Below are 25,927 nucleotides of genomic sequence, written 5' to 3'. Positions count from 1 at the left end.
AATAGTCAATGACATTGTGCATGATGCATCCCTCGTTTTGCATCGTTTTGTGGTTAGGAATCATGTTGGAATGGATGTCACCTCTTTCAGGAGAAACGTGTTTTTTCAGTGAAGTATAGCTCTTGCTTTGTTCCTTATGTAATGCTGGCAATGGCACGTAGCATGGTTAGGTTATACCAGGATACCTGAGGCTTTAGTTTCCTGTTTCAAAACATTAAGGGTGTAGGCCTGAAATAATAAATTGTGATAGGTCTCCATCCTCTTTCTCTCTATTTCCACCACCAATAAAGTGTCTCTTGCAATTTGGGGGTGGGAATTGAACACAGTGGATGTATCCTGAGCAATTTCAGTGTCACAACCAGGCCTTTTTAGCATACCGAGGTGAAGTGGGAATAATTGCTGGCATTCAGAGAATTTGAGGTTCGCTTTTCTGCATGGCAGCTGCCCTTATGCACTCTTCCTATTTGCCTCTGAAGATTGTCCCAGGCTAGTCTGAATCTGGTAATTTATGGGTCTCCATCCCCCACCCAATGCCGTGATCAGAGTAGCCCATAAGCTCTGGAAACTGAATTAAGCAAACTTTTCATGGCAATCTGTCATGATCTGGTGCATCAATTTAAATAGCCTGAAATCAGCATGCTTAGGAAACACTTAAACTTGAGTGTGCATCTCTTAAAATAGCATACTCTTAAATGTATTTTAAAGCAATTTCTGTACTGCTCTATATAGTTGTCAAAATATTGTTCCAGGATTCAGAATTATGTATTCAAGCCAGGAACATTTAGGCAAGTTAGTGAAAACTTTGGAAATATATAAGAAAGGCTTGGACTAACTGCTACATGGATTAATTCCCTAAGGATGCAGGTCAGCAGTAGCCTTTTTCTGTTCCAAATTGCCAACAACGTGACTATGAAATCAAATCCATATGAAAAGTACATGCATAAGGCTTACTGGCTACATTTGCATGTATTAAACTATGGTTTAATATTATATACAAGTCATGACAAACTCAAGGAAAACCTTGGGTTTATTCATCCATCTTCTCTATATAGCCACGAAGACGAGAAAGATTTCAGTTTCCATAGTTTTTGCTCTCAGGCTATAAACTGAAAAAAATCAAGTTGTTTAAATATACATCAAGGTTAGTTCTAAAAGTATATTCCAGGGCTCATAAGCAAAAGTAAACCACTGGAAATTTTAAAGAGCTCTTGGGCCAAATGGACCAAGTATTCAGATTCTATACTAGAAAGAATAATCTTTCTGTATCTCAGTGCTTCTCAATTATTTTCTGTCATGCCCCCCTAGGAAGAAGAAAACATTTTTCGCGCCCCCCCCGCACGACTGTAAACACGGGGCTTAGCTTGTTATGACAGTGTTTGCCGAGGTCAAACGCGCCCCCCTTTACGGAGCCTCGCACCCCCCCTGGGGGGCCCGCCCCACTATTTGAGAAGCACTGCTGTATCTGAAGGGATCCTTGGAATTTTGAGATCATGTTGAGGAGATTGTCAACAAAGGATTGCCATGGAAATTACACATGCAACAATTGCTCTAAACAGCATAGGCAAAAATGCAATTTATCAGAACCAAAATAATGAAGTTGCTTCTGCAACCAGTTTCTGCTCCCTGAACCCCAACCCACTTCATTTTCTAAGAACGCCTTACATGAGGCCAAAGGCCCCCACCTAGGGAACAAACGCTACACTAGAGAATAAGGCTCTGTATAGCATGCCAACTTCTCATTTAATTATCAGATGGGGCAGAGAGCAGAACAGGAGGTACAGCATATTGGTTCCTATTCTAAGAAAATGTCATTTGCATTGTCCAGCCTACTTCCCTTTACAAATGCTTTGAAAAGCCTAGCCAATAATTTTAAGTTCTGTCCCTATTTTAAATGTTCTTTCCTTTGCCATTCTTACGTGTCCTAGATTATAAAACAAATAAGTAGGAAAATAGGTAGGAACAAACAGCTTGCAAATATAATTTCCAGACTGTGTTTTATTAGCGTTTTGTTGAAAAGCATTACATTTGGAAATAATATTGCACATGGCATTAAAAAATAAGGACATCTACCACAGGATGGATTTGCATTCAGAATCCAATATAAATACTTATAATTGTACTTTCCTAGCTGCAGATATAATATTTGGTTGCTTAATTTATAATGCATAGAAAGGAACAGTTGCAATAACTGCAAAATGCTGCATTTTGGAAAATAAAAGCAATGGAGGTTTGTTGGTAACTAAATTTTTATAATACTGTTTGCTCACCGATTAAGGAAAAACAAGGTTAGATTACATGATGGTAATATTTTATCTCCAAAAGCACCATAGCCATTTCTGGGGGCAATCTAGAAAGAATTCCCCCCCCCACCGCTTTAACTTGTTATTTAACTCTTTAACTCTTGTTACCAGATGTTGTATTAATAAGGAAATGGATTAAACATAGTTTGAACCCGGAGGCTGATTTTTATCATTCTATATTGTGGCCAATGACCGTAATAAAACAAAAATGTTATAATGTGATCATCTGCCATTTTTTTTTAAAAAAAGGATGCCCCCTTGTTTATCCTTTGTTTTTTAAAAAAGTCATAATATTAGAGCAACCACATGCATACGTTTCTCACAAGACAAAAGACAGAAGAGTCCAGCACATGTCCACTCTGCAGTCTTTAAAAACCAATAATAAATATCCATAGCAAAATAAGAACAGGAAGCCTCCAGTACTGTTTTAGGCAAAGCCAGACCCATTTCCTAATATGTTCTGAGGATGCTGGGTCATCTTCTGGAAAATTAAAAACAAGAGAACGAACAGAAAATCAATCATCCGTTTTCCGCGCCAGCCTGCAGAAAGTCCAGTTATGCTCAACTGTGTTTTCATTGGCTCGTTCACTCATGTGGTGGACCCTCGTGTTTCGGATGGTGAAGCCTTGCTTTGTTATATACTCCATCAGGTGGACCCTGAGAGAGACTTCTTGGTGGTAATCGCAGGGCCCAAATGTGAAAGAAACTTGGCAGTCCCTGGTGTCCATCATATGCTTATTCCACTTGGTGAAATAGTTGGAAATGCCTTCCAGCAATGAGTGGACCTTGGTTGTGATGGTTAGCTGTGTGATGATCACTGCCACCGGGTTGGAGTACTTTGATAGTTTGCGTGTACTGGACAACTCTACTACCTCTTCAAAAGTATCCACGGAATACAAAGGTTTAGGATCATTCAGGCATTGTATTAAGGGTTCAATCTGGTAAAAATCTGCCTCTTTCCGAAGCAGATCGAATTCCTTAAAATCCAAAGGTAGAGTTAGCTCTGAGGTTCGTAAAAAGTTGAGAATGTACCGGAAAAGAGGCCCATCACGGTCAATGAAGTAGTTGCCCTGAGAGTCTCTGGCAGTTGGGAAATCGCCCCTGAACATGGCCCCCAACATCGAATCAGGATATCTCGTGAGAGTTGTAAGCGATGTCGTATACAAGTGTCCACCCACATTTAGAGTGACCGGCTCAGTCATCTTAGGGAAGAAAAGGTAAGTTTCAGAACACTTTTACACTCATATGAACACCTGGTTTTAAATACAGGTAGTCCTCGATTTACAACAGTTCATTTAGTGACCATTCAAAGTGACAACGGCACTGAAAAAAATGACTTATGACCATTTTTCACACTTATGACGATTGCAGCATCCTCATGGTCATGTGATTTACATTCGGATGCTTGATAACTGACTCACATTTATGACAGTTGCAGTGTCCCAGAGTCATGTGATCTCCTTTTGTGACCTTCTGGCAAACCAAGTCAATGGCGAAACCAGATTCGCTAATTTAAGAACTGCAGTGATTCACTTAACAAATTTCTCACTTAACAACATAAAGTTTGGGCTCAATTGTAGTCATAAGTTGAGGACTACCTGTATTCAATAAATCACCGTAATTCATCTGCATATCAAAAAAAAAACCTTTTATCAGACTGAACTAACGTTATTGTTAGGAAGTATTTTTCAAACATTTACCTGGAAATTGCCTTTCTGTAATTTTAACCCATTTTAACTCTTGCACTCTGGAATGGGAAACAGGTTTAACCTTCTGATTCACCTTTTTTCAGATATCTAAAAGGCTAAGCAAATCCTATGGATCACAATTTAAAATGGTACCCCTGTACCCTTTAACTTCCCCTACAGACCTTGTTGGTTGAATTCCAGGATAGCTAATAACTGACAACAACAACCCAATTGAATAATATATTTAAAAGAATGTAACGTGGAAGGACCAATGTATCAGATTTGAATGGAGTTTTCAGAAGAGTCAAATAACCATTTGTCTGAAATAGTATAGGGTTTCCTGCCTAAGTAGGGGGTTGGACTAGAAGACCTCCAAAGTCCCTTCCATTGTTATTCTATTTTAAATAACAAAAAAAAGCCCTCACTGAAATGATTTATTAGAAAAATTGTACCACTCAAAAACCGAGATTCTGAAATGTGCATCAGAGAAGGTGTAAATTGCTTCTGGCATGTAAGACTCTTTTAAATATGACATAATAGGCTCTGGAAAAGGTAACCAATTTGCAACATTTCCTTGTTTATTGGAGGAAACAGTTGAAGTAGCAAGGATTACTTAAAACACAATTGGAAAGTAGTTTGTTAACTGCTTCACTGAAAAAAAAATGACTTATGACCATTTTTCACACTTATGACGATTGCAGCATCCTCATGGTCATGTGATTTACATTCGGATGCTTGATAACTGACTCACATTTATGACAGTTGCAGTGTCCCAGAGTCATGTGATCTCCTTTTGTGACCTTCTGGCAAACCAAGTCAATGGCGAAACCAGATTCGCTAATTTAAGAACTGCAGTGATTCACTTAACAAATTTCTCACTTAACAACATAAAGTTTGGGCTCAATTGTAGTCATAAGTTGAGGACTACCTGTATTCAATAAATCACCGTAATTCATCTGCATATCAAAAAAAAAACCTTTTATCAGACTGAACTAACGTTATTGTTAGGAAGTATTTTTCAAACATTTACCTGGAAATTGCCTTTCTGTAATTTTAACCCATTTTAACTCTTGCACTCTGGAATGGGAAACAGGTTTAACCTTCTGATTCACCTTTTTTCAGATATCTAAAAGGCTAAGCAAATCCTATGGATCACAATTTAAAATGGTACCCCTGTACCCTTTAACTTCCCCTACAGACCTTGTTGGTTGAATTCCAGGATAGCTAATAACTGACAACAACAACCCAATTGAATAATATATTTAAAAGAATGTAACGTGGAAGGACCAATGTATCAGATTTGAATGGAGTTTTCAGAAGAGTCAAATAACCATTTGTCTGAAATAGTATAGGGTTTCCTGCCTAAGTAGGGGGTTGGACTAGAAGACCTCCAAAGTCCCTTCCATTGTTATTCTATTTTAAATAACAAAAAAAAGCCCTCACTGAAATGATTTATTAGAAAAATTGTACCACTCAAAAACCGAGATTCTGAAATGTGCATCAGAGAAGGTGTAAATTGCTTCTGGCATGTAAGACTCTTTTAAATATGACATAATAGGCTCTGGAAAAGGTAACCAATTTGCAACATTTCCTTGTTTATTGGAGGAAACAGTTGAAGTAGCAAGGATTACTTAAAACACAATTGGAAAGTAGTTTGTTAACTGCTTCACTGAAAAAAAAAATCACGCAGAAAGAACATGGGGCAGAATCCAAAGTACACAGACATTTTTTGGAATACAGTGCTGTGAAACTAGAGATGTTCACTTGAATTAACTAGAACATCCAAGGATACTGGGAAATTCTCCAATATAAGCTTTACTGAATGAGGTTTCACCACGCAACATCCATTCTAGCAGGCAGAGATTAATTAAAAATAGGATCACTACGTCAGGATTGCTGAAAAAACGGTTGCATGAAATTTCTCCTCTTCCTAAACAACCTCCATTTCAGCTAATTATCGTTTAATTTCTGTCACCTCCACTATTTAAGCATCGCTTGTGTTATTCCTCTCCTTACCTTATACATATGTGCATGTGCTCACATGCAACATTTCAATTCTTCTCATGAATTAGAAGTTAATTTGTTTATTTATATCCTGTCTTTTATTATTTTTACAAATAAGTCAAGGCAGCGAACATTTCCAACGCCTCTTCCTCTTCCATAACAACCACCCAGTGAATTGGGCTGAGATGGAGCGACAGGCTCAAAGTCACCCAGCTGGCTTTCATGGCTAAGGTGAGACTTGAACTCATGGTCTCCTGGCTTTCTAGCATGGTGACTTAACCACTAGACCAAACTGGTTCTCAAATGTTTGATAATGGCAGAGCTAGGAACAACAAAGATACTGCGCTAAACCCCCCAAACTCCCAGGCCTCTGATGGAGGATCCAAAACTGAGGAAGACCACACATAGGGGAGAGACGAGAATTTTTTATATATAAACTGAGCAGAGTCTGGGTTGCTATAAGATTAACCATTTCAAAATAATCTGATTTCATCCAATGCATAAAAAGGGCTTTCCAATTAGCATAAACATGGTCTCTGAATTCTCCTTCTAATTAGCTTAGCAAATTAACTTTTGCTGTAGGTCTATGAAGCCTTTAATATTTTAAACGTAGCTTTGGGATTAAAAAAGCTATCTGTGATAGCTTTGTATGAGAATTTTTTTTATATTCTGAAAAATGTATGTTATTGAACAATAGAAATACTTACTATATATCCCCAGTCTCCATTATCCATCTGTTCCAATGCACGGTCTACACAAATCTGGATTTGGTTCTGGTGTTTTTGAAAAGATGTAGAATTCACCACTTACTCTTACCCTGTTTGGGGGAGGATGGGGGCAGGGGAGAGAGAACGCATTGCACATTAGGAGCACTTACAATAAACATAAAAAGCAAGTAGCCTCTATCTTGAATGCTAGCTACAAAGAAACACAAATTAAATCAAATGTGATAGAATCCCTTCTGTATCCTGACTACTATGAACCTTATACAGTCTCCCAGAGAGAAAGATTTCGACATAACACCATGCATGAGTTTTCAGCCTGATTTTTTAACAATAAAACAAATTATTTCAGCATGTATTTTAACAATGTTCTAATCCAGATAAAGAAACACCCGAATTACTAAAGTATTTATTATCGAGTACATTTTTATGGATTTCAGTCCAATGTCCACAAGAAGATTTTGCAATAACAACATCTTTTAGTTTAAAATATTTTTAGTTGTTTTTACTGGAAAAGGTTAATACAGTTACTGTTCTAGAAACAAATACAGATGCTGTTTTCGAAACAATTCAGATTTTTCAGAATTCCTATCCAGTGGTGGTATTCAAATCCTGGCACTACTGGTTCGCTATTGGTAGCATGCGGGTGCTCGTGCTTGCCTCACTTCTGCACATACGCAGCATGTTTTTTGTGATGTCTGGGTGGGTGGGCAGAGCCTTCCGCCGCTGCCACTACCGGTTCACCCGAACCAGAGCGAACCAGGAGCAACCCACCCCTGCTCCTATCCCAAAAAATATTCTAGGAATAAGAATGCTAGTACCAACTCTATTTTTCCTGCCTAACATATTAGAGATGAGCAGAAGATTTTGATATGGAAAAAAAAAATACAATTTTTATTTTTCACTCAAGTTTCAGTCATCTGTTGTACGGGTAAGATTTAAGTCCATCTCAAGTAGAGCTCAATTCCCGGTAATAATATGGTCTGTATATTTTTCTTGGCAACAATACTCTATGGAAATGATTCGTTCCTATCTTCCCCCAGAATACTTTCTAATTTCCCAATCTACAGCTCCGGATGGTGTTACTTTCTTCTCCAAAGCTAAATTTTTTGCTCTTCAATAAACAGCAAGCTGGGAATCGGCCATTATTATGGAAAACCATGGTTTCTAGTACAACGTAATGGGCTGCCTTTCATTGCACTGCATAAGCAAAAACAGCAGTTCACATATATCATTCTTTGACTCTTACAATGGGGACTTATTATAAATCACCCCAAATGGTGACCCACACCCACAGCAGAATATGAAAACTCCTTTGCAATATGTAGCCAAAAATCAATGAAAGCGTAATGCTTAGTTAGAAACAGCAGTGTCACTCTCATCTTTTTTAAAAAAAATATCATTATACCCCAAAACACAAGTTTCCTATATTGAAAAATGTAGCTAAATGTGCCTTCACAGAAAAAGAGTGAGGATAAAGGAAAAGAGAGAATAGAGAGCCACTAAACCAGATCTGAAAATGGTGACCTATTTCTAGATATTGTCTACTCACAGTATGATACATTTGCAACATCCCATATCTTTGATATTGCCTAAAATGTGTTTTAGGTCATTTAAGTCCATTACCATTATTATTACTTTTGAAGGATGCAGATCTTACAAAGGTGATACTTCTACATTTCATCACGTGCCTTATTGAAATATATTTAGAAACTATAGTTGATCCATCGTGTAGCAGCCCAATTGCTAAGCAAGATTAGGTGCATGGAACATGATGGCTTCCTTATTTTTAAAAACTGACTTCGTATTTCTAAGTGCTAAGACCCACTAAATTGTTTAGGGTCAGAATACTTAAACAGCTATCTTCTCCTGTGTTCATCTTCTATAGCTACCTATTTATCTGTTGAAATTCTCTGCTATGACATTTTCTATGACTAAACAATTCCTAAGGCATGGCCTTTTGGTGGCTCACTTAAGCTTGGTAATCCATTTATCTTTTTTAATGTATTCTAGACAACCCTGTGATCCGTTGGATCATCCTCTGAGAGAAAGGGAGTGTAGTAAAAATATAAATATATAATTTTTTACCCCAATGCCCATGAACAAAAATAAAACAAATGTACTGTAGTGGAAAACAAACTTCAATAACAAGTCAATATTTACTAACCTACAGAGATAAAAGAATTACCTTGGACAGACCAAACAAATGACTACGTGTGTTCCAATTATGACTTCCTACTGGCTTCCCCACTGATTTTGCTTGCGGGAAACCAGGAGGGACTATGATTGCAAGGGTTCTGCAACAGCCACAACTGGTGTGAATATCATTGAAGTTTCAATTCCACAGGGGTAATGGGTCCTAGATTTTTTACTTCTTTACATTAGCAGATTTTCAATACCTTGAGTCAAAAAATGCTCCAGTATAATACACAACTTGGGCTAACCAGAGAGTACAAACAGATAAATACAGTGAGTTTTATTAGTACATAAATTATTTACTGAAGATCTTGAGAAAAATATGTGGAAATATAAACAGAAGGAAAAGACTCCAGAAAGTAAATAAGTAAATAAGTAAATAAACAATGGATTTAGAAATAGTGTTAAAATTATTAATAAATCACTTTTTCTACTGGTAATATTCTAATAAGTGATTAAACTACACAAAATACAAATATCAAAAGCAATAGACAATACAAAATAAATCATATAATGAAATTATTAAATGCAATAAATTCCATTATTTGGGGGGAAAAACCTATTACCGCATTTCCCTGAAAATATGACCTATCCCAAAAATAAGCCCTTCCAAATTTATTTAATTTCATACCATTTTTTGTCCATATGCACTTTCCATCCAATGATAAAATCTCCCCCATATATTATAATACTCCAATTCTTCCTTCCCTTTAATTGTCAATGTTAATCTATTCATTTCTGCACATTCTAATATTTTCTTAATTACCTCTCCCTCTGTAGGGATTTTTTCCGCTTTCCAATTTTGTGTAAATACAACTCTTGCTGCAGTTATTACATGAATAAGCAAATATACATTTTCTTTACTAAATTTCTCAGATAAAATACCCAACGAAAACAGCTCCGGTTTTAAATCAATATGTTGTTGCGACATCTTCTCTAACCATAATCAAATTCTTGCCCAATATTTCTCACTTCTGCACATGCCCACCACATATAATAATATAATCCCAGTGTCTGGTGGCATTTCCAACATTTAGTTGATTTATCTTTAAACATTTTTGCCAATCTTTCCGGTGACATATGCCATCTATAAAACCTTTTATACAAATTCTTTTTATATGCTGTTGCCATTGTTAACTTATAGTTTCTTTCCCATAGTTGCTGCCATTCATCAAACTCTATTATATGTCCAAATTTTTTTGCCCATGCTATCGTTTCTTTACTTGTTCTTCTAATTAAGTAAGTAACTATACAATTTTTAATCATTCTCTCATCTGTTCCTGTGAGTATCTCATCCAATTCTGTCATCTCCAAGTAGAAACCATATAATTTTGCATCTTTTTCATATCTGTTGTATTTGCAATTGCGTGTACCAAACCACATCAATCCTTTGTTCTTCTAATTCTTGTTTCGTTTTCAATTCCCCCTTTTCTGATAAAATATCTTTATATCTAGTAATATTTCCCATATTTGAATGTATTAATGCTTCCATTGTTGAAAGCCATGTTGGTATTTTCAAATAATGTTTTCTCTTTCCCCCATACTAATAATAAAGCATTTCTTACATGTCTTTGAAAATAACTATGTATCTTATTCTTCCCATACCATAAGAAAAATATGCCAATCCAGTTGTAAATCATGTCCCTTCAATGTCAATAACCTTATATTTCTTAATACAATCCATTCTTTCATCCATGATAATGTTGCTGCCTGATAATATAATTCCCAGTTTGGTAGTCCTTCCTCTAAGTCTTGCATTTTGTGACATTTTTATGTTAATTCTCGCTTTTTTCCCTTGCCATATAAATTTCATTATTATTTTATTAAGAATTTCAAAATATTTTTTTCTAATTTGATCGGTATTGTTTGAAATAAAAACAACAATCTTGGTAATATATTAATCTTAATTATTGCTATTCTTCCCATTATTGATAATTGTAAATTCTTCCATCTCTCCAAATCCATCTCAATTTTTCTTTTTTTTTAAAATTTAAATTTATATCCCGCCCTTCTCCGAAGACTCAGGGCGGCTTACACTATGTTAGCAATAGTCTTCATCCTATTTGTATATTTATATACAAAGTCAACTTATTGCCCCCAACAATCTGAGTCCTCATTTTACCTACCTTATAAAGGATGGAAGGCTGAGTCAACCTTGGGCCTGGTGGGACTCAAACCTGCAATAATTCTAATTGCAGGCAGCTATGTTAATAACAGACTGCATTAGCCTGTTGAGCCTGTTGAGCCACAGAGGCCCCTTTTCAATTTATAGTAATTATCTTCCTTGTTATACATCTTGCTGTTAATTGAAAATCTAATTTTTCCATTAACTCCCTTTTCTGCTTTTCTGTGATGTTTTTCACCAATGTTTTCATTTTGTCTTTATTAATTTTCAGCCCTGCTACTTCTCCATATTCTTCTATTTGTTCTATTAATTTTGGCCCTACTTCTTGTGGGTCCTCTAAAATAAACACTAAATCGTCTGCAAATGCCTGTAGTTTATATTCTTCTTTCTTAATTCTCATACCTTTTATCTCTTCATTTTGTCTTATATTTCTATTTAATACCTCTAGCATTAATACACAGGCAACACTGTTTGAAAGGGTTTCCTCTCTGCCATCTCTCTCTCTCTCCCTCCCTCTCTCTCTCACACACACGAGAAACGGCGGAGGGCAATCGGGTAAGGGGACTGACCCTCAACCGCCTCCAGCTTGGCACCTGCTCAGAATGGGCGACTCCCGCACAGTCAACGTGAGAAATGGGCTCCCTCGCAGCGCCTCCTCTCTGGCCCTTACCTGCCTCGGAAGCCAGGGATCCTGCAGGCATCCTAACCACTTAAATGCTACCCAAATCTCCGGGTTTTTCGCAACTTGAGCAGAAGGAAGGAAGGAAGGAAGGAAGGAAGGAAGGAAGGAAGGAAGGAAGGAAGGAAGGAAGGAAGGAAGGAAGGAAGGAAGGAAAGAAGGAAGGAAGGAAGAACAGGGTCTCTGCTGCTTTTGCTTTTGGCTGGAAAGTAGAAGCAACAGAGACCCTGGCTTGTTTCTCTCCCCTAAACTTCACACGGGAGCGGCAGCACTGGGCTGCCGGCATTGGGCTTACAGCTATGCTGAGCCCGCCACTCTTTGGGCCCTGGCGAGTGCTGCAGCTCTTTTACCTGTGTGAGGCAGCATAGACTGAAAAAAGGAGGACAGGCAGGTGAAAGCCCAATCCGACACAAATGCTGCCTCCAGCCGCCTCTTCATCATGGTGAAACGCCTCTTTGAAAGGACGATCTGCAGGTGGGGAGGAGATTAACACCTTTGCTGAAAATGGCGGCCTGAGCAGTACCCGCGAAGCAGCTGTTTCATGGATGGTGGAATGGCCTGCTGCGACCCTTCGGGAAGCTGGCGGAAGAGGCCACTCCCCACTCCCATCTCATACTAGTACATGGGGGTAAAAAAATAAGACCCTCCTGAGAAAAAAACCCTAGCCGTTTTTTTGGGGGTAGAAAGAAAATAAGACCTGGTCTTATTTTCGGGAAAACATGGTAGTTTAAAAAGCCCATAAAAATAAAATAAAGCATTTAAGAAACTACTTATTTACAAATTATACTCTTCCCTCTCAGTGTACCCCAACAGTTAATTTCAATCAATTTATTTATAAGCATTAGGAATTAAGAATCTAGTTAAATCTTTTCATCTATTTCACCCTCTTATAAAGCCTGATAAGATGTATATATAAAGGAGCCATTCTTGCTTGAATATAAAGGGAGATCAGCCTCAATAATCTTCCAAAACTAACATTATTTATATAAGAAGGAATTAAACATAATTATAACTTACCATTTTAACCCAGCTCTTTTTAATATTCCAAATATTTTGATTACTGGGTTTTTGTGTTTCATACGATGCTATAATTTAGAAGGATCCTTTTAAGTTATGATTTGCCATAAACCACCAAGTGCTTTTCAGAGACAAGACTCAGTATATATGTTTTCAAACAAATCTGTTGTCTAGGCTGGACAAACCACTGCCAACTGCAGAGGTTAATCTCAGTTCTCAATTCCCTTTAATATCAAAAGAAGTTCATGAGGCCTGAACATGTAAAAAACTAATTTTTCTCCAGGCAATAAATCAAATTCAGGTGCAACCAGATTTGACTAGTTGGTTAGCTCACTTGATCAATAACATCTACAGAAAAAGATCAACTAAGCCTACAATAAAAGAATAGGCTGTTTCTTGAAAGAAAGAACAAATTAATGGACAATGTGAAAATCCATTCAGTTATATAAATACATAAGGGAAAACAAATGTAGCCTTTGGTAGCAGCTGCTAGTAGCCTTCATTCTCTCTTTCAAAACTGAGTAACCTACTACATATTCATGAGAAAGGTTACCACAAGCAACAATATTTTTTTAAAAAAAATCCTACTGGAAACTAATATAGAATTTCACTGATGTTTCATTGTAGGGGATGGGATGGCTTGGAAGTCCACCGACATCTCATGTACATTCTTTGCCTACATAGAGCAGTCTGACCAATCTATTTAAATTCACTGACCAATTTCCATTAAATTTAATATCCCGAAGGCCTTAAATTGATGAACAAACAACAACTTTAGGGGAAAGTAAAAAAGATTTACATCTTCCTGCCTCCTCCGTGGCAGAAATAGCTTTTGATCACAATACTGTTGTGCAGCATCAGAATGCATAATTTATTAAAGCAATTGGTTCAGGCAAGCACTTCATAACCCTTTTACACATGGACACATTTGCTCAGCCCCACACAAAACACACACATCCAGCCTTATTGATTAAAGTAGATTTCCAGAACTATGCAGATACCTAGTTTTAAAACGCAGCATAAAAGCTGAAAAAGCACCAAGTAGTGTATCTTGTACTGGAAAACACAGCAGGGCTGCTGATTCTGATCAACAATTTTAAATCTGGAAATAATAAAGCTGCATATTGGAAGAACATTGTTGTACCCTGATTTTTTTTTCTTTCAATAAAGAATAACTGAAAGGCTTGTATTTCTACATAAACTATAACCATCTTAAAATGAAAATGTAGAAAAAATGCAGAATCAGTCCCTGGAATAGAAGTGCAAGAATAGTACATATAGGACAAGATAATATGAACAACACACCACAAAGCAAATTGCTTGTACCAGGTACCTGAGAAAACAAAAATGTGTATTTATTTGACATTACCTATGTTTCATGAATCTTGATAAGTCTGATTCCATAAAAGTAACAATGGTTCTGATTATTATTGTTGTTGTTATTTACTTTATTCATTAAACATGAAACTCAGACAACTGAACATTCAAAAATACATCACAAATACCATTGACCTGTGCTAATGGTTGATATGGGTTTCTGCCAGCATCCTAGATATCAACCAAGTACCTTATAATATAATATATAAATAATAAAAGAATAAGAATAAGAAAATGATATATTTTCCAAGTTATTATCCAGATAATTTCTTTATCCCTTTGTCGAAGTTAGGACTGCTAGCACATGACACTGGTATGTGTTGATACTGATTTGTGGATTTTTATGTTTATATGTATGACGGTTTTGAGGTATTCCATAACCACCTAGAGGCAGCAAAATAGGGAAGTCTGCAAGCAAAATATACATATACGTATCTTACCTCTCTTATTTACTGAAAGTTGTCTTGGGTAAGAAAGACTTCTTGCTATTTTCAAGAGATACCTGAAGGCAAAACTGCCTTGAAACAGGCAGAATACCTAACATTTTATTACTCAGAGGAATAGTGTTTACAAATTAAGCCAGGGAAGATGTGCCTCTATTAGCTAGTCTAACAAATACTAACCATTTCTAGAGGACAGGTGACCAAAAAGGTTTTAAAAACCCCAATGAAGATAGGTCATCTCTCCCCATTTTTTCAATCAATAAAAGCTTTTCTTCCTAATTTTTGATCATAACAAGATGGGTTGAAAATCAAAAGAATTTTCAAAATGCAATGGTAATATTCAACAATGTGGCATCAGGCTAGCTAAATTTTATCATCTTAAAACAGGGGTCTCCAACCCCTGGACCACAGCTCCACTACTGGGCCTCACAAGGGATGGGAGGGAGGGAGGGAGGGAGGGAGGGAGAGAGAGAGAGAGAGAGAGAGAGAGAGAGAGAGAGAGAGAGAGAGAGAGCGCAGCTCCACCGGTGCAAGCAGTGGACACTCACACATAAAGCTCCATTTGTGTGAGCTGCTCGCACGCACACCTGCCACTCACACAGAACCATCCACTCTCTCCCTCCCCACCTGTCCAAGCCGGAAAGGTTGGGGACCGCTGCCTTTAAAAGCTCCAATTTTATAACTAATTATTTGGGGGATAGCACTGAACTCAGTAGACCCGATTTCTAAGGATTGTACACCACTTCTTTAGTCTCAACTACTCATTTTATTGGTTTCATCTGGAACAGAATCCCTTAAAATAATCATTTTGCTTAAATCAGTAGTTTTATGAGTGTTCCAGATTAATATTTTCTTCTGTTTCCAACCTTCCCATCACTTCTTTCATCCCCCCACTCCACCAAAAAAAATGGGTAAAGATAGAAAAACAAAGTGCATTTTAATTAAAGTCATCAATCTGGAAATATCACTTAACTAGCTTTAGCCGGATTAGGACAAAAATGCAGTTTATTTATCCATGTATTTATTTCATTTATTGGTTTGTCTGGATCTATATCTTGTTGTAATCCAACACAATTGAGCAGATTTTGAAAACCATGACTGTGATGATGGTTTTTTTTTTAACAATGATGTAGTTCAGCTTTACTAATAGTATCAAAACTTTATACTGAATACCAAATGTATAGGTCCTTATTGGCATCCCCTAAAAATTTATATATATGTGTTTTTAGGTTAAGAATGAATTCGTACCTCCAAGTATAGGGCCAAACAAATAAAAACGTTTCTTTCATTACCTATAAAGGATCAGTGAAATGACCTTGAGGGAAATAAGCAAGAATTACTATGTCTGTATTGTCACATTGCTAAGACATAACATGGTTTTTTGGTTTCAAGTATTCTGTGGCCGTCATGTTTGTAAGATGATTTCTGGATCAAGCAACACCATAAAGCCATGGTTTATTACACAGTGTAAATTCAGAGCGATTTATCTCAAGCAAGATGTTTTCCATATTTTTTACCCAAGTTCCTTTTAGCCAGTGATCCCTGAAATGGAACATGGGCTGGCAAACTATGCACAACGCGTATGGTTCTTCCCATTTTGCCACCAATGGGCAGGTTCTCTACCCATCTAGAACACTGAACTTATTTTGACTTTCTGAAACCTGGATACTTTTTAGTCTTGACAAAACCCAAAAGTTCAGAAGGTCTGTTTTAAAAGAATTTACCTAACAAGAAGCTGAAACTTTCATTACACAACTCAGCGCTGTCAGGCCCTCAAGCTGTTCCCAGACTGAAAATTATATCCCATTATACCAAGCTTCCTGCCTCTGGCACTGAAATGTTTTATATATTTAACAGATGGAGCATGTGTCCTAGCTTCAAGGAGAACTGCAGTACTATTTCTGCTGAATTTCTTCCCTTACAAAACAGAATTTGGCAGAAGTAAGGAAGAAAAGAGAAAAATACAAGAGGAGGTGGAAGAGGAGAGGTATTTTTAAAAAGCTTCTCAAAGCAAGAGGAATCAAAGTTAGCCCGAAATATAATAATAGTACAGAGGAAATATTCTGATGACTTTGAATGGGTATTTTTCATCTACTAAATTGGAGAAGTAAATCACAGCTTACTCCTTGATCCCCTTCTCTCAGATTATCCAGGTCTTGCTGATTTTAGGCAAAGAATGCTAACTATCAAAATAAAGATTCACTACCTGAGGGATCCTAGAACTTGGCAGAAATTTTGTTATGCTTGCAGACTGTAAGATTTGAAAGAAACACGGATAAATCTGTCCAGGCATTTGTTGTTGTTGTTAGTTGCAAAGTCGTGTCCGACCCATTGCAACCCCATAGACAACGTTCCTCCAGGCCTTCCTGTCCTCTAACATCCTCTGGAGTCCATTTATCTCCAGGCATACAACAACAAAAGACATGATTCTACCAGCAACAGTGTTCCACCACTAAAGGCATACCACCAAAACCTTAAGTTATACTACAGGTAGTCCTCAACTTACAACAGTTTGTTTAGTGACTGTTCAAAGTTACAATGGCACTGAAAAAAGTCACTTATGACCATTTTCACACTTATGACCGTAGCAGCATCCCCATGGTCACATGATTTACATTTGGATGTTTGACAACTGGTTCATATTTATGACGGATGCAGGGTCCTGAGGTCATGTGATCACCTTTTATGACTTTTTGACAAGCAAAGTCAATGGGGAAGCCAGAGTCACTTAACAACTCTGTTACTAATTTAACAATTTCAGTGCTTCACTTAACAAAGTGCCGTGCCCGACAGGGCCGTGGTAGCTCAGGCTGTAAGAAGCCTGTTATTAGAACACAGCAGCCTGCAATTACTGCAGGTTCAAGCCCGGCCCGAGGTTGACTCAGCCTTCCATCCTTTATAAGGTAGGTAAAATGAGGACCCAGATTGTTGGGGGGGCAATAAGTTGACTTTGTAAAAAATATACAAATAGAATGAGACTATTGCCTTATACACTGTAAGCCGCCCTGAGTCTTCGGAGAAGGGCGGGATATAAATGTAAATTAAAAAAAATGCGGCAAGAAAGGTTGTAAAATGAGGCAATACTCACTTAACAAATTTCTCATTTGACAACATAAATTTTGGGCTCAATTGTGGTCATAGGTTGAGGACTATTTGTAGTGATATAGAAAGAAGGAACAGAGTAACGCAAGAGAGGAGGACATTTATACTATATCCTGCACTTCTGCAAACTACGCCTAACCCCTCAATAACATCAGGGCATTGTAACATCATTAATAACAGACTTTTACTCCGGCGCTACATGTAGAATACTTTTTTTTTGCTAAATGGAAAGAAAAGTGGTGGAAAAGAAACACTATCTCTTTAATCGTTTGGTCCATATCATTAAAACAGACTATTGGATATGTTATTCTCAGCTCCCAATCATAATGCATCAGCTCCATTGTATGAATACTGTCTTGGAAGAACACAATTTGGATGATAGAAACTGGGTATTTTTTTCTCTAGCCTTATGCTACACTTATTGCATATCTACAGAAGCACTAATGAAGGGGAGCAAAAAGAAAAGAAAATTGAGTGTATTAATAAAAAGGCCATACCTACAACTTTAACAAGTATTTCATCATCAGGAAACCAAGCACAAATACATACCATGGGCTCCCGAGCCTATTCAGTGACCAGGCTGCTCCTCAGGGGACAACCAATCCATGAGAACTGGCTGATCAACGACCTCAACTGTGCCCAAATACAAAAGCCTATCCTTTCTTACACTCTTGTGCAAGAATCCTTGACACTAAGCAACATTTTAAAAAGATGTAGAATTACACGGTAAGTTGGCCTTAAGCTTGATTTAGAGTTGCCGACATCACCACATACTTACGTTGTGAAAAACCCCTTATCCATCAACCCAATGGATAACTGTAGGTTGCAGATGGCTGCAAATGGACCAATGCACACACCTCCCAAATACCAACTGCAAATAGTGAGAAGGTGTGCGTCCTATGTGCTGACTGACTGATTGACCTGACTTCCTGTTCTGTGCTTTGCTGTTTGAGCACTCCCTAGCCAGAACTAACATTCGCAGATGTATAAATGCAGCAGCTAGCCACCGTCTCCAAACGACAGGCTCAAATGTTCCCTGACCTGGAGTGATGGAGAAGTCCAATCAAGGCTTTACTCCGATGCAGCAGAATCTACTCTGAAGCAAAATTTTGTAGTTGCACGTTCCAGCTATGCGGTAACAGTTAAGCAAGTGGGGTGGGAGGCACCGTTTATCGGTGGTTCTCCTCCTATCTCTCCGACCGGTCGCAGACGGTGTTGACGGGGGGGCAGAGGTCGACCCCGCGGCGCCTCACTTGTGGGGTGCCGCAGGGGTCGATTCTCTCGCCCCTTCTGTTCAACATCTATATGAAGCCGCTGGGTGAGATCATCAGTGGCTTCGGTGTGAGGTACCAGCTGTACGCTGATGACACCCAGCTGTACTTTTCCACACCGGGCCACCCCAATGAAGCTATCGAAGTGCTGTCCCGGTGTTTGGAAGCCGTACGGGTCTGGATGGGGAGAAACAGGCTCAAGCTCAATCCCTCCAAGACGGAGTGGCTGTGGATGCCAGCATCCCGGTACAGTCAGCTGAGTCCGCGGCTGACTGTCGGGAGCGAGTCATTGGCCCCGATGGAGAGGGTGCGCAATTTGGGCGTTCTCCTGGATGCACGGCTGTCTTTTGAAGACCATTTGACGGCCGTCTCCAGGAGAGCTTTCCACCAGGTTCGCCTGGTGCGCCAGTTGCGCCCCTTTCTAGACCGAGATGCCTTGTGCACAGTCACTCACGCCCTTGTGACGTCTCGTCTGGACTACTGCAATGCTCTCTACATGGGGCTCCCCTTGAAGGGCATCCGGAGGCTGCAGTTGGTCCAGAATGCAGCTGCGCGGGTGATAGAGGGAGCCCCTCGTGGCTCCCGAGTGACACCTATCCTGCGCAGGCTGCACTGGCTACCTGTGGCCTTCCGGGTGCGCTTCAAGGTGTTGGTGAACGTCTTTAAAGCGCTCCATGGCATAGGGCCGGGTTACTTACGGGACCGCCTGCTGCTGCGAATACCTCTCACCGACCGTGCGCTCTCACAGAGGGACTCCTCAGGGTGCCGTCGGCGCGACAGTGTCGTCTGGCGACACCCAGGGGAAGGGCCTTCTCTGTGGGGGCTCCCGCCCTCTGGAACGAACTCCCCCCAGGACTTCGTCAACTTCCGGACCTCCGAACCTTTCGCCGCAAGCTCAAAACTTACTTATTTATCTGCGCTGGACTGGGTTAGTTTTTTTTTTAAGTTATGGGTTTTTAATGGGTTTTATCTCCAAATTTTAATTGTGGCCAATTTAAATAAGTTTTTTACTAGTATTTTAATTGTATTTATAATGTATTGTGCATTTTTTACTTGGCTGTGAACCGCCCTGAGTCCTTCGGGAGAAGGGCGGTATACAAATTTAAATAATAAATAAATAAATAAATAAATATTTTGTACATGAAATGAAATCAGATTTAGATTTTGTGGCCATTTCCACATTTTGGAATGTGACCCTCTTTCTTCATAATAAACTTGCTTCACAATAAAATACATTATTCCTTTCCAACTACAAGCAAGAAATTTAAACGTTCAGGATTCAAAAGCCTTTGGCTACATTCTACTATTTCTACCTTGCATATGATTACAGCAACGTAGTTTAGACTATCTGTAAATCCACTGGGGCCATGGAGGATATGAAATAGCAAGATTTTGTTGACATACCTTCCATCTATGAAGCACAAATGGATAGCAAAAAAAAAACAAACCCCACCATTTATCTAATGCAGGAAATACCTGTATAGTACAAGGATAGATTGACTACAACAAGATGAAAGGCCAGGAAAGGAAGGGTTACTGTAGGGCATATATGTGTAAACATGATTCAGAATAACAAAAACAGTTTGTTCATAGTCTTGAAGAAATAGCTTCTCTCTGATTTCCACTGGCCAATTTACTGCTTTAATCCTCAGCCCTTCCTTCTGACCTATTCTCCAAAAACTGAGGTTCATGCTCAGGTAACATTCAACCACACAGGACCAATGACTGATCCAGAAAGCATTTGGCTGTGGGAATCCCTTCAAGGTATTTCTTACCCAGACACAACAAAGTTGAGTCAATCTCTCTAAAGTCACAGAGTTGGAAGGATTTATTTACATTGCCGCCAGCCTCCTGTTCAGTGCTGGCATTCCAAGTAGATGGTTGTTTAGCTTCCCCCTGAACTCATCCAATGAAAGTCATCTCACCACTGTTGGAAAATTGCATCTAACGTTCAGTTACATTCTGCTTTCCTGTATCCACTATTCCAGAAAAAAATCTGATCTTGACCGTTTTTTATCCCATGATGTTTTTGAAGATGCACATTGAAACATACAGGATCATCTTTTCTCAAGGTTAAATGTTGATACCAACATACCAAGCATTCCATCTTTCATCGTAAGTCTTGGTTTCTAGTCTCCTGATCATCCTGGCTGCCTGCTCTGAATCCTTCTTATAAGAAACAATATTTGAAAAAGATATTTAATCAAAGCAGAACATAGTGCAAAAATTATGTGGTTTTTTTATAGCCCTATCATTCTGCTGGTTCATATTCAGTACACAATCAATTCTTAGTCAAACATCTTTTTCAGAAGTACAATTTCCAGGTACCTTCCAAATCAAAATCAAACCTGGAAGTTGTCCATTTGATTTTATTCATATCAACAGCTAATACCTTTGTATTGCAGATTCAATTCATTCAGAGCAAAAAGGCATTCCCAAGCCACGTTGTTATCCTTTTCAAAGCATCAAATCTGCCTTTTCATTTAGCTCTTCAGATTTCTGATGAAGGCATATTTTTTTTGTTAGAAAATAACTAAACAAAAATAAGAGCTATCTAGCTCTGCCTTTTTGTCACTACTTGTACTATTTTGTTGTACTCACTGTGCAATTGCAATCAGTTGTATCAGTATATTGGCATATGAATCAGTATATTGGCATATTCTTTTTCCCTTTTAATGTGAACATTTCAAAATAAGCCCTTTCTATTAGTCTCCTTCCCTAACCTCAGTTCACATTATTGTTTGTCTTGATACCAACTTCACAGTTCTAGAGTCTGTATGATTCTGTGTGATCTAAACCTCTTTCCATTTCCTATATTTGTTCTTACAGCTTTATATTTTCATCAAGCTTTTCGTGTAACTACATTGGCTTCTTCTCCTGTTATTTTTTCATCTCAGTAAAATTGTTTCCAATTTCCTTTTAATATCTCCGTCTTTAAAACCTCTTTTTCCAGCAGTTTTTCTTTCAAGGGCAACCTACTTTTAACTGCTGTTTACTTAAATTCTCTTTTAGAATACATTTGTGGTTACACTAAGTTTTTAGGTTCCTTAAAATTAAGCATGAAATATATGATTTAAATTGTAAGTCACCCAAAGTCACTTTGCAAAGTGAAAAGAACAGCATGTAAGTTTAATAAATAAATTACATATTGTCAGTTTTCCCCGATGTTCCTATTCTTTCCTCAGTGAAGTCTTCCCTAGCACATAGCCTCACCGGGAATTGTTTTTCTGGCTGACAAGCAGCAAGCAATGCTTTAAATTAATAAAATCCCTGTGGAAAAATACCAAGATTTATAGTTTGAGGTAACACAATTGTTTTTCAATAGGTGCAAGGAATGAGACGGGATACATTTAATATTCCTAAATGAGCAATGATACTGTTCCTATCAATTATCATGAGCAGAAAATCAGCTACTCTAGGTATACCACAGAGGTCCAGCTTTTTTGGAGGGGGGAGTGAGTTTTCCTTAGCTTAGTATACTACCACCCCTAAGGTAAAAAAACAAAAAAACAAAACCACCCCAAATTATTGACAGAGCAAGGAAGACCAAAACAAAACCTAAATTTTATTTTTGATCATGTACATTTAAAATAATGTAATTATTTGTGTATATAGCAATTATCCTGAAAAATCTTTTGTAGATTTGTGCCACCCATCACAGATTTTCAGACAACCTATCTATTAGCTGATCAATAGCTGTAGGAGGTTGGTTTTTTTAAAAGAGGAAAGGAAAATCAAGAGAGAGGACTGAAAACTGCAATATTTCTAATGCTAATAGCTATTCAACACTGTATTTCAGGATGCATTACTACTTCTGCCTTAGAAATACTACACCAAAGAGTAGTCCTGGATAGGTAGAATATTCAGCAATCACTTATGGAATCTCACAAAATCTTTTATTTGTAACTGAATTATGAATTACAACTCAATGATTGAAAATGGGTTTATAAACCTTCAACAATATTCTAACTGGCAGGCAACTATTAACTTTCTAACTAAGACATTAAGACCAGGCATCAGAACTTGCTTGAAATTCTAAGTTAGCCACGCATGAGCCTAAGGGAAATCTTCCAATTTTAGCCTCAATTTATGTACTTTAAATTCAAACAATTTGAGGGGCATAGCTGTTATTTTTATGATATACATGTTTACACAGTTTGCATGATGGATACATAGAATATACTAAACAAGGAACATGCATGGACATGGTTGATAGGGAGGGAATAATAAATGAATAAACTGTGAAATAAACAGCCATCAATGTGAGAATATTTGTGTCACACCTAAAAACACTTTTGTGAAGGACCACTATTAATAATTTCTACATTTCACTTCCTTCTGTTTATCATTTATCATTCCTCTAACATCACATAAACTTGTATGACTCCCGATTCTCAATTTATTGGGCAGTTCACAACAAAGAAATTACAATAATAAATTGATCACTCTTTCAAATGCCATAAGACAGTCATAAATGGACTAAAGCTTCCAAGTCAAAATTATGAGAATGAAATGAAAACTACTAGACCATTAAAATAGACAATTTATGCCAAGCTGCTGCATTCTAGATAGAATTACCGAAATTAGTTTAATGTCACCGACTCAGAACTCTGGTCATCCTACACCTATGAAAGCTTCCAAATTTATCCATCAATTTGCAACATCTACTGATCCTCTTGCTGAGAAGTCTGAATCTGTCATCAGGCAGGTTGAGATAAACAAAACCTGTTGACTCAGGTCAATCATCAGGACAAACATCTCACTGCTTATTTATTAATTACTATTAAACATTATATCATCACAACAGGAGCTGCCATCTAAGCCAAGAATCAGGATTCTTTTCCTATCAGTACTTACTGCACAACGTGAACCTCTATTTTGATGTACAAAGCAACCAGACTAGTTCTGGTCAGATTTAGGCTTTATTCCTATAAAACAAATAAAAATGAAGCTAGATCACTTTTTTAAAATAACTTGACTGCATTATCCTTCTGAAATCCGGTATCACAAAAGCCCAGTTTAGGTTGGTCAGGACTGTACAAATCAGTGCAGAAGAGAAAGTGAAATGTAAGTGAAGACTGCTGCACTTGAATGTTAAATGGATTTTCTGCAGTGCAATAAATATTCTGACCGGAAACCACCGCTGACAAGCAACAGATTAAAAATTCCTATTATTTTTATCTTCAAAACTACTTAATGTAATAATGCTCCGCTACATTGCGACTTTAAAAGGAATGCACCGGAGGATTGTTGCAGAGGAAACCCGTGCAGTTGGATTTGCACACTTTTCTTCTGCCCACCTGCTTATACATTCTTGAGATGTCTCGCGTGCGCACACCACGGATTCTAACCCCTTGCGGATGCATCCTTTCCCTTCCACCTCACCTCATCAGCTCCCAAACCTCCAGGCAATCCTGTTATTTCAAGGCAATCGACCCACTTTTTTGTTCAAACGCCCTCCTCTATTATTATTTTTTTTTTAAGTTGAAACTTTCTAGACAGATACTCTGCTAGCCCTACCTAGTAAGTCCCCAAAGGGGGGAATTACTGCGCATCGCTGCCTCTTCCTCGCCGCGGCAGATGGCTCCGATGCGAGGGGCAGCCCCCACGCATCTGGAAGGCACCCGCTAAAGGATGGCTTCCTTTCTCCTCCACCGCGCTTGCTCAAGCCACTTTTATTTCTTGAAAAGCAAGTTTAGGATCCCTCTTTGGTGACAGGTACGAAAGTCACACGCCATGACGGGTTCACATACAGTCCTGAACTGGGGAGTGGGGGGTGAAGAGAAGAAAGTCCCCCGACAAGCGACCACACGATGGGGGGAAAGGAGGGCGAGAGGCGGTGGGGAATTAGCAGGCGGCGGCAGCAGCAGCATCTAAGGTTGCAGAAGTCCCTCCTCGCCCTTTCATAAGCCGTCCGCATTCCCACGCTCCAAGTTAGCCTTCCCGCAAAAGAAAGAGGCAGCCCGCCTCGAGAGGAGCTCACGGACACACCTTTGCCCCTTCAATCCCCCCTCGCCCTCCCGCGAAGAGCCCGGAGCCCTGATCTCCCCTTCCCTTGGTCTCCAAAAGGGAGCCCTCGGCGCCCGGGCTGCACATCCCTCTCCTGCCTGGCTCTCCCCTCACCCACACCACAAGAGCGCGGGGCTCTCTCTCGCCCCTTCCCCTAAAGCGCCCGACACACACACACACACACACACCATCCCAGCGCTAAGGCAACACTCCGGACTTCCTGCGCCATCTTAAGCCCTGCTGGCTTTTACGCACCCGGGGATTGTGGCGTTCCGCGAGCTCCATCCGTCTCTTCCCGCGCGCGCTCGCTCGCTCTCTCCGCCGCTGCTCGGGCGCAGGAGAGGCCGGTTGGTACGAACACAACCGAGCCTGAATCCGCCTGCGTGTCTGGCTCCTCCCCGGCGCCGCCTTCTCCTCCTCCTCCTCCTTAGACCTAGCCCCCCGGAGCCTGCTCGCTCCGGCTTGAGCGACGAGGGAAAAGGAGAAGCGGGGGAAACTGGCTGGAAAGGCTGGGTAGCGGCGAGCCCCAGAGGCAAGGCTGCCGATGCGTTTTTGGCGACCCCGAGCCTCGCCAGGCCTTTGTTGAAGAGAGAGAGAGAGAGAGAGTGTGTCCCCCTCCCGGCTTCAGTCCGCCAGTACCGAACAGCTGGAGCGTGTTTTCGACGCTGAGCGTGTTTACTCAAAGGCTTGATGAAATCTCTTACGTAGCAAACTGGTTTATCTGAGGGTTAATGGCCGCATAGCCGGCTGCGGTCAATGCGTTCCAATGGTATTCCAAACCGCGTGGAAAATCTAGTTGTACGATATATTCTTTCATGCCTTATATATATATTAGATGCCCTATTTTGCCGACCTCTAATTGTTCTGAGTTATATCCTTTCCTCTCACGTACCTTTGTAGCAACCACGCATTGGGCTGGATTTGCACATAGTTGGCCACAGCATTGTTTCACGCATAATGAGGCGATCTCTCCGGCCTGCGCTCACGGATGATT

At 39.2% G+C, this 25,927-nt stretch overlaps 1 protein-coding gene across 1 annotated transcript; it reads right to left on the bottom strand.

The window, feature by feature from the left end:
• Positions 1-1,385: 1,385 nt before the first annotated feature.
• Positions 1,386-25,530, bottom strand: KCTD6 (potassium channel tetramerization domain containing 6). The gene is made up of 3 exons (XM_058171829.1): positions 25,189-25,530; positions 6,700-6,809; positions 1,386-3,502 (listed from the first exon to the last, which is right to left on the bottom strand). The coding sequence occupies exons 2-3, from the start codon at positions 6,724-6,726 to the stop codon at positions 2,816-2,818; spliced, it is 714 nt and encodes a 237-aa protein (XP_058027812.1). The 5' UTR covers positions 6,727-6,809; positions 25,189-25,530; the 3' UTR covers positions 1,386-2,815.
• Positions 25,531-25,927: the final 397 nt, after the last annotated feature.

Source organism: Ahaetulla prasina, chromosome 2, assembly GCF_028640845.1.
Source record: "Ahaetulla prasina isolate Xishuangbanna chromosome 2, ASM2864084v1, whole genome shotgun sequence".
Classification (NCBI taxonomy): Eukaryota; Metazoa; Chordata; class Lepidosauria; order Squamata; family Colubridae; genus Ahaetulla; species Ahaetulla prasina.
Note: the sequence above shows the minus strand (reverse complement) of the source record. Positions and strands in the feature narration are given on the sequence as shown.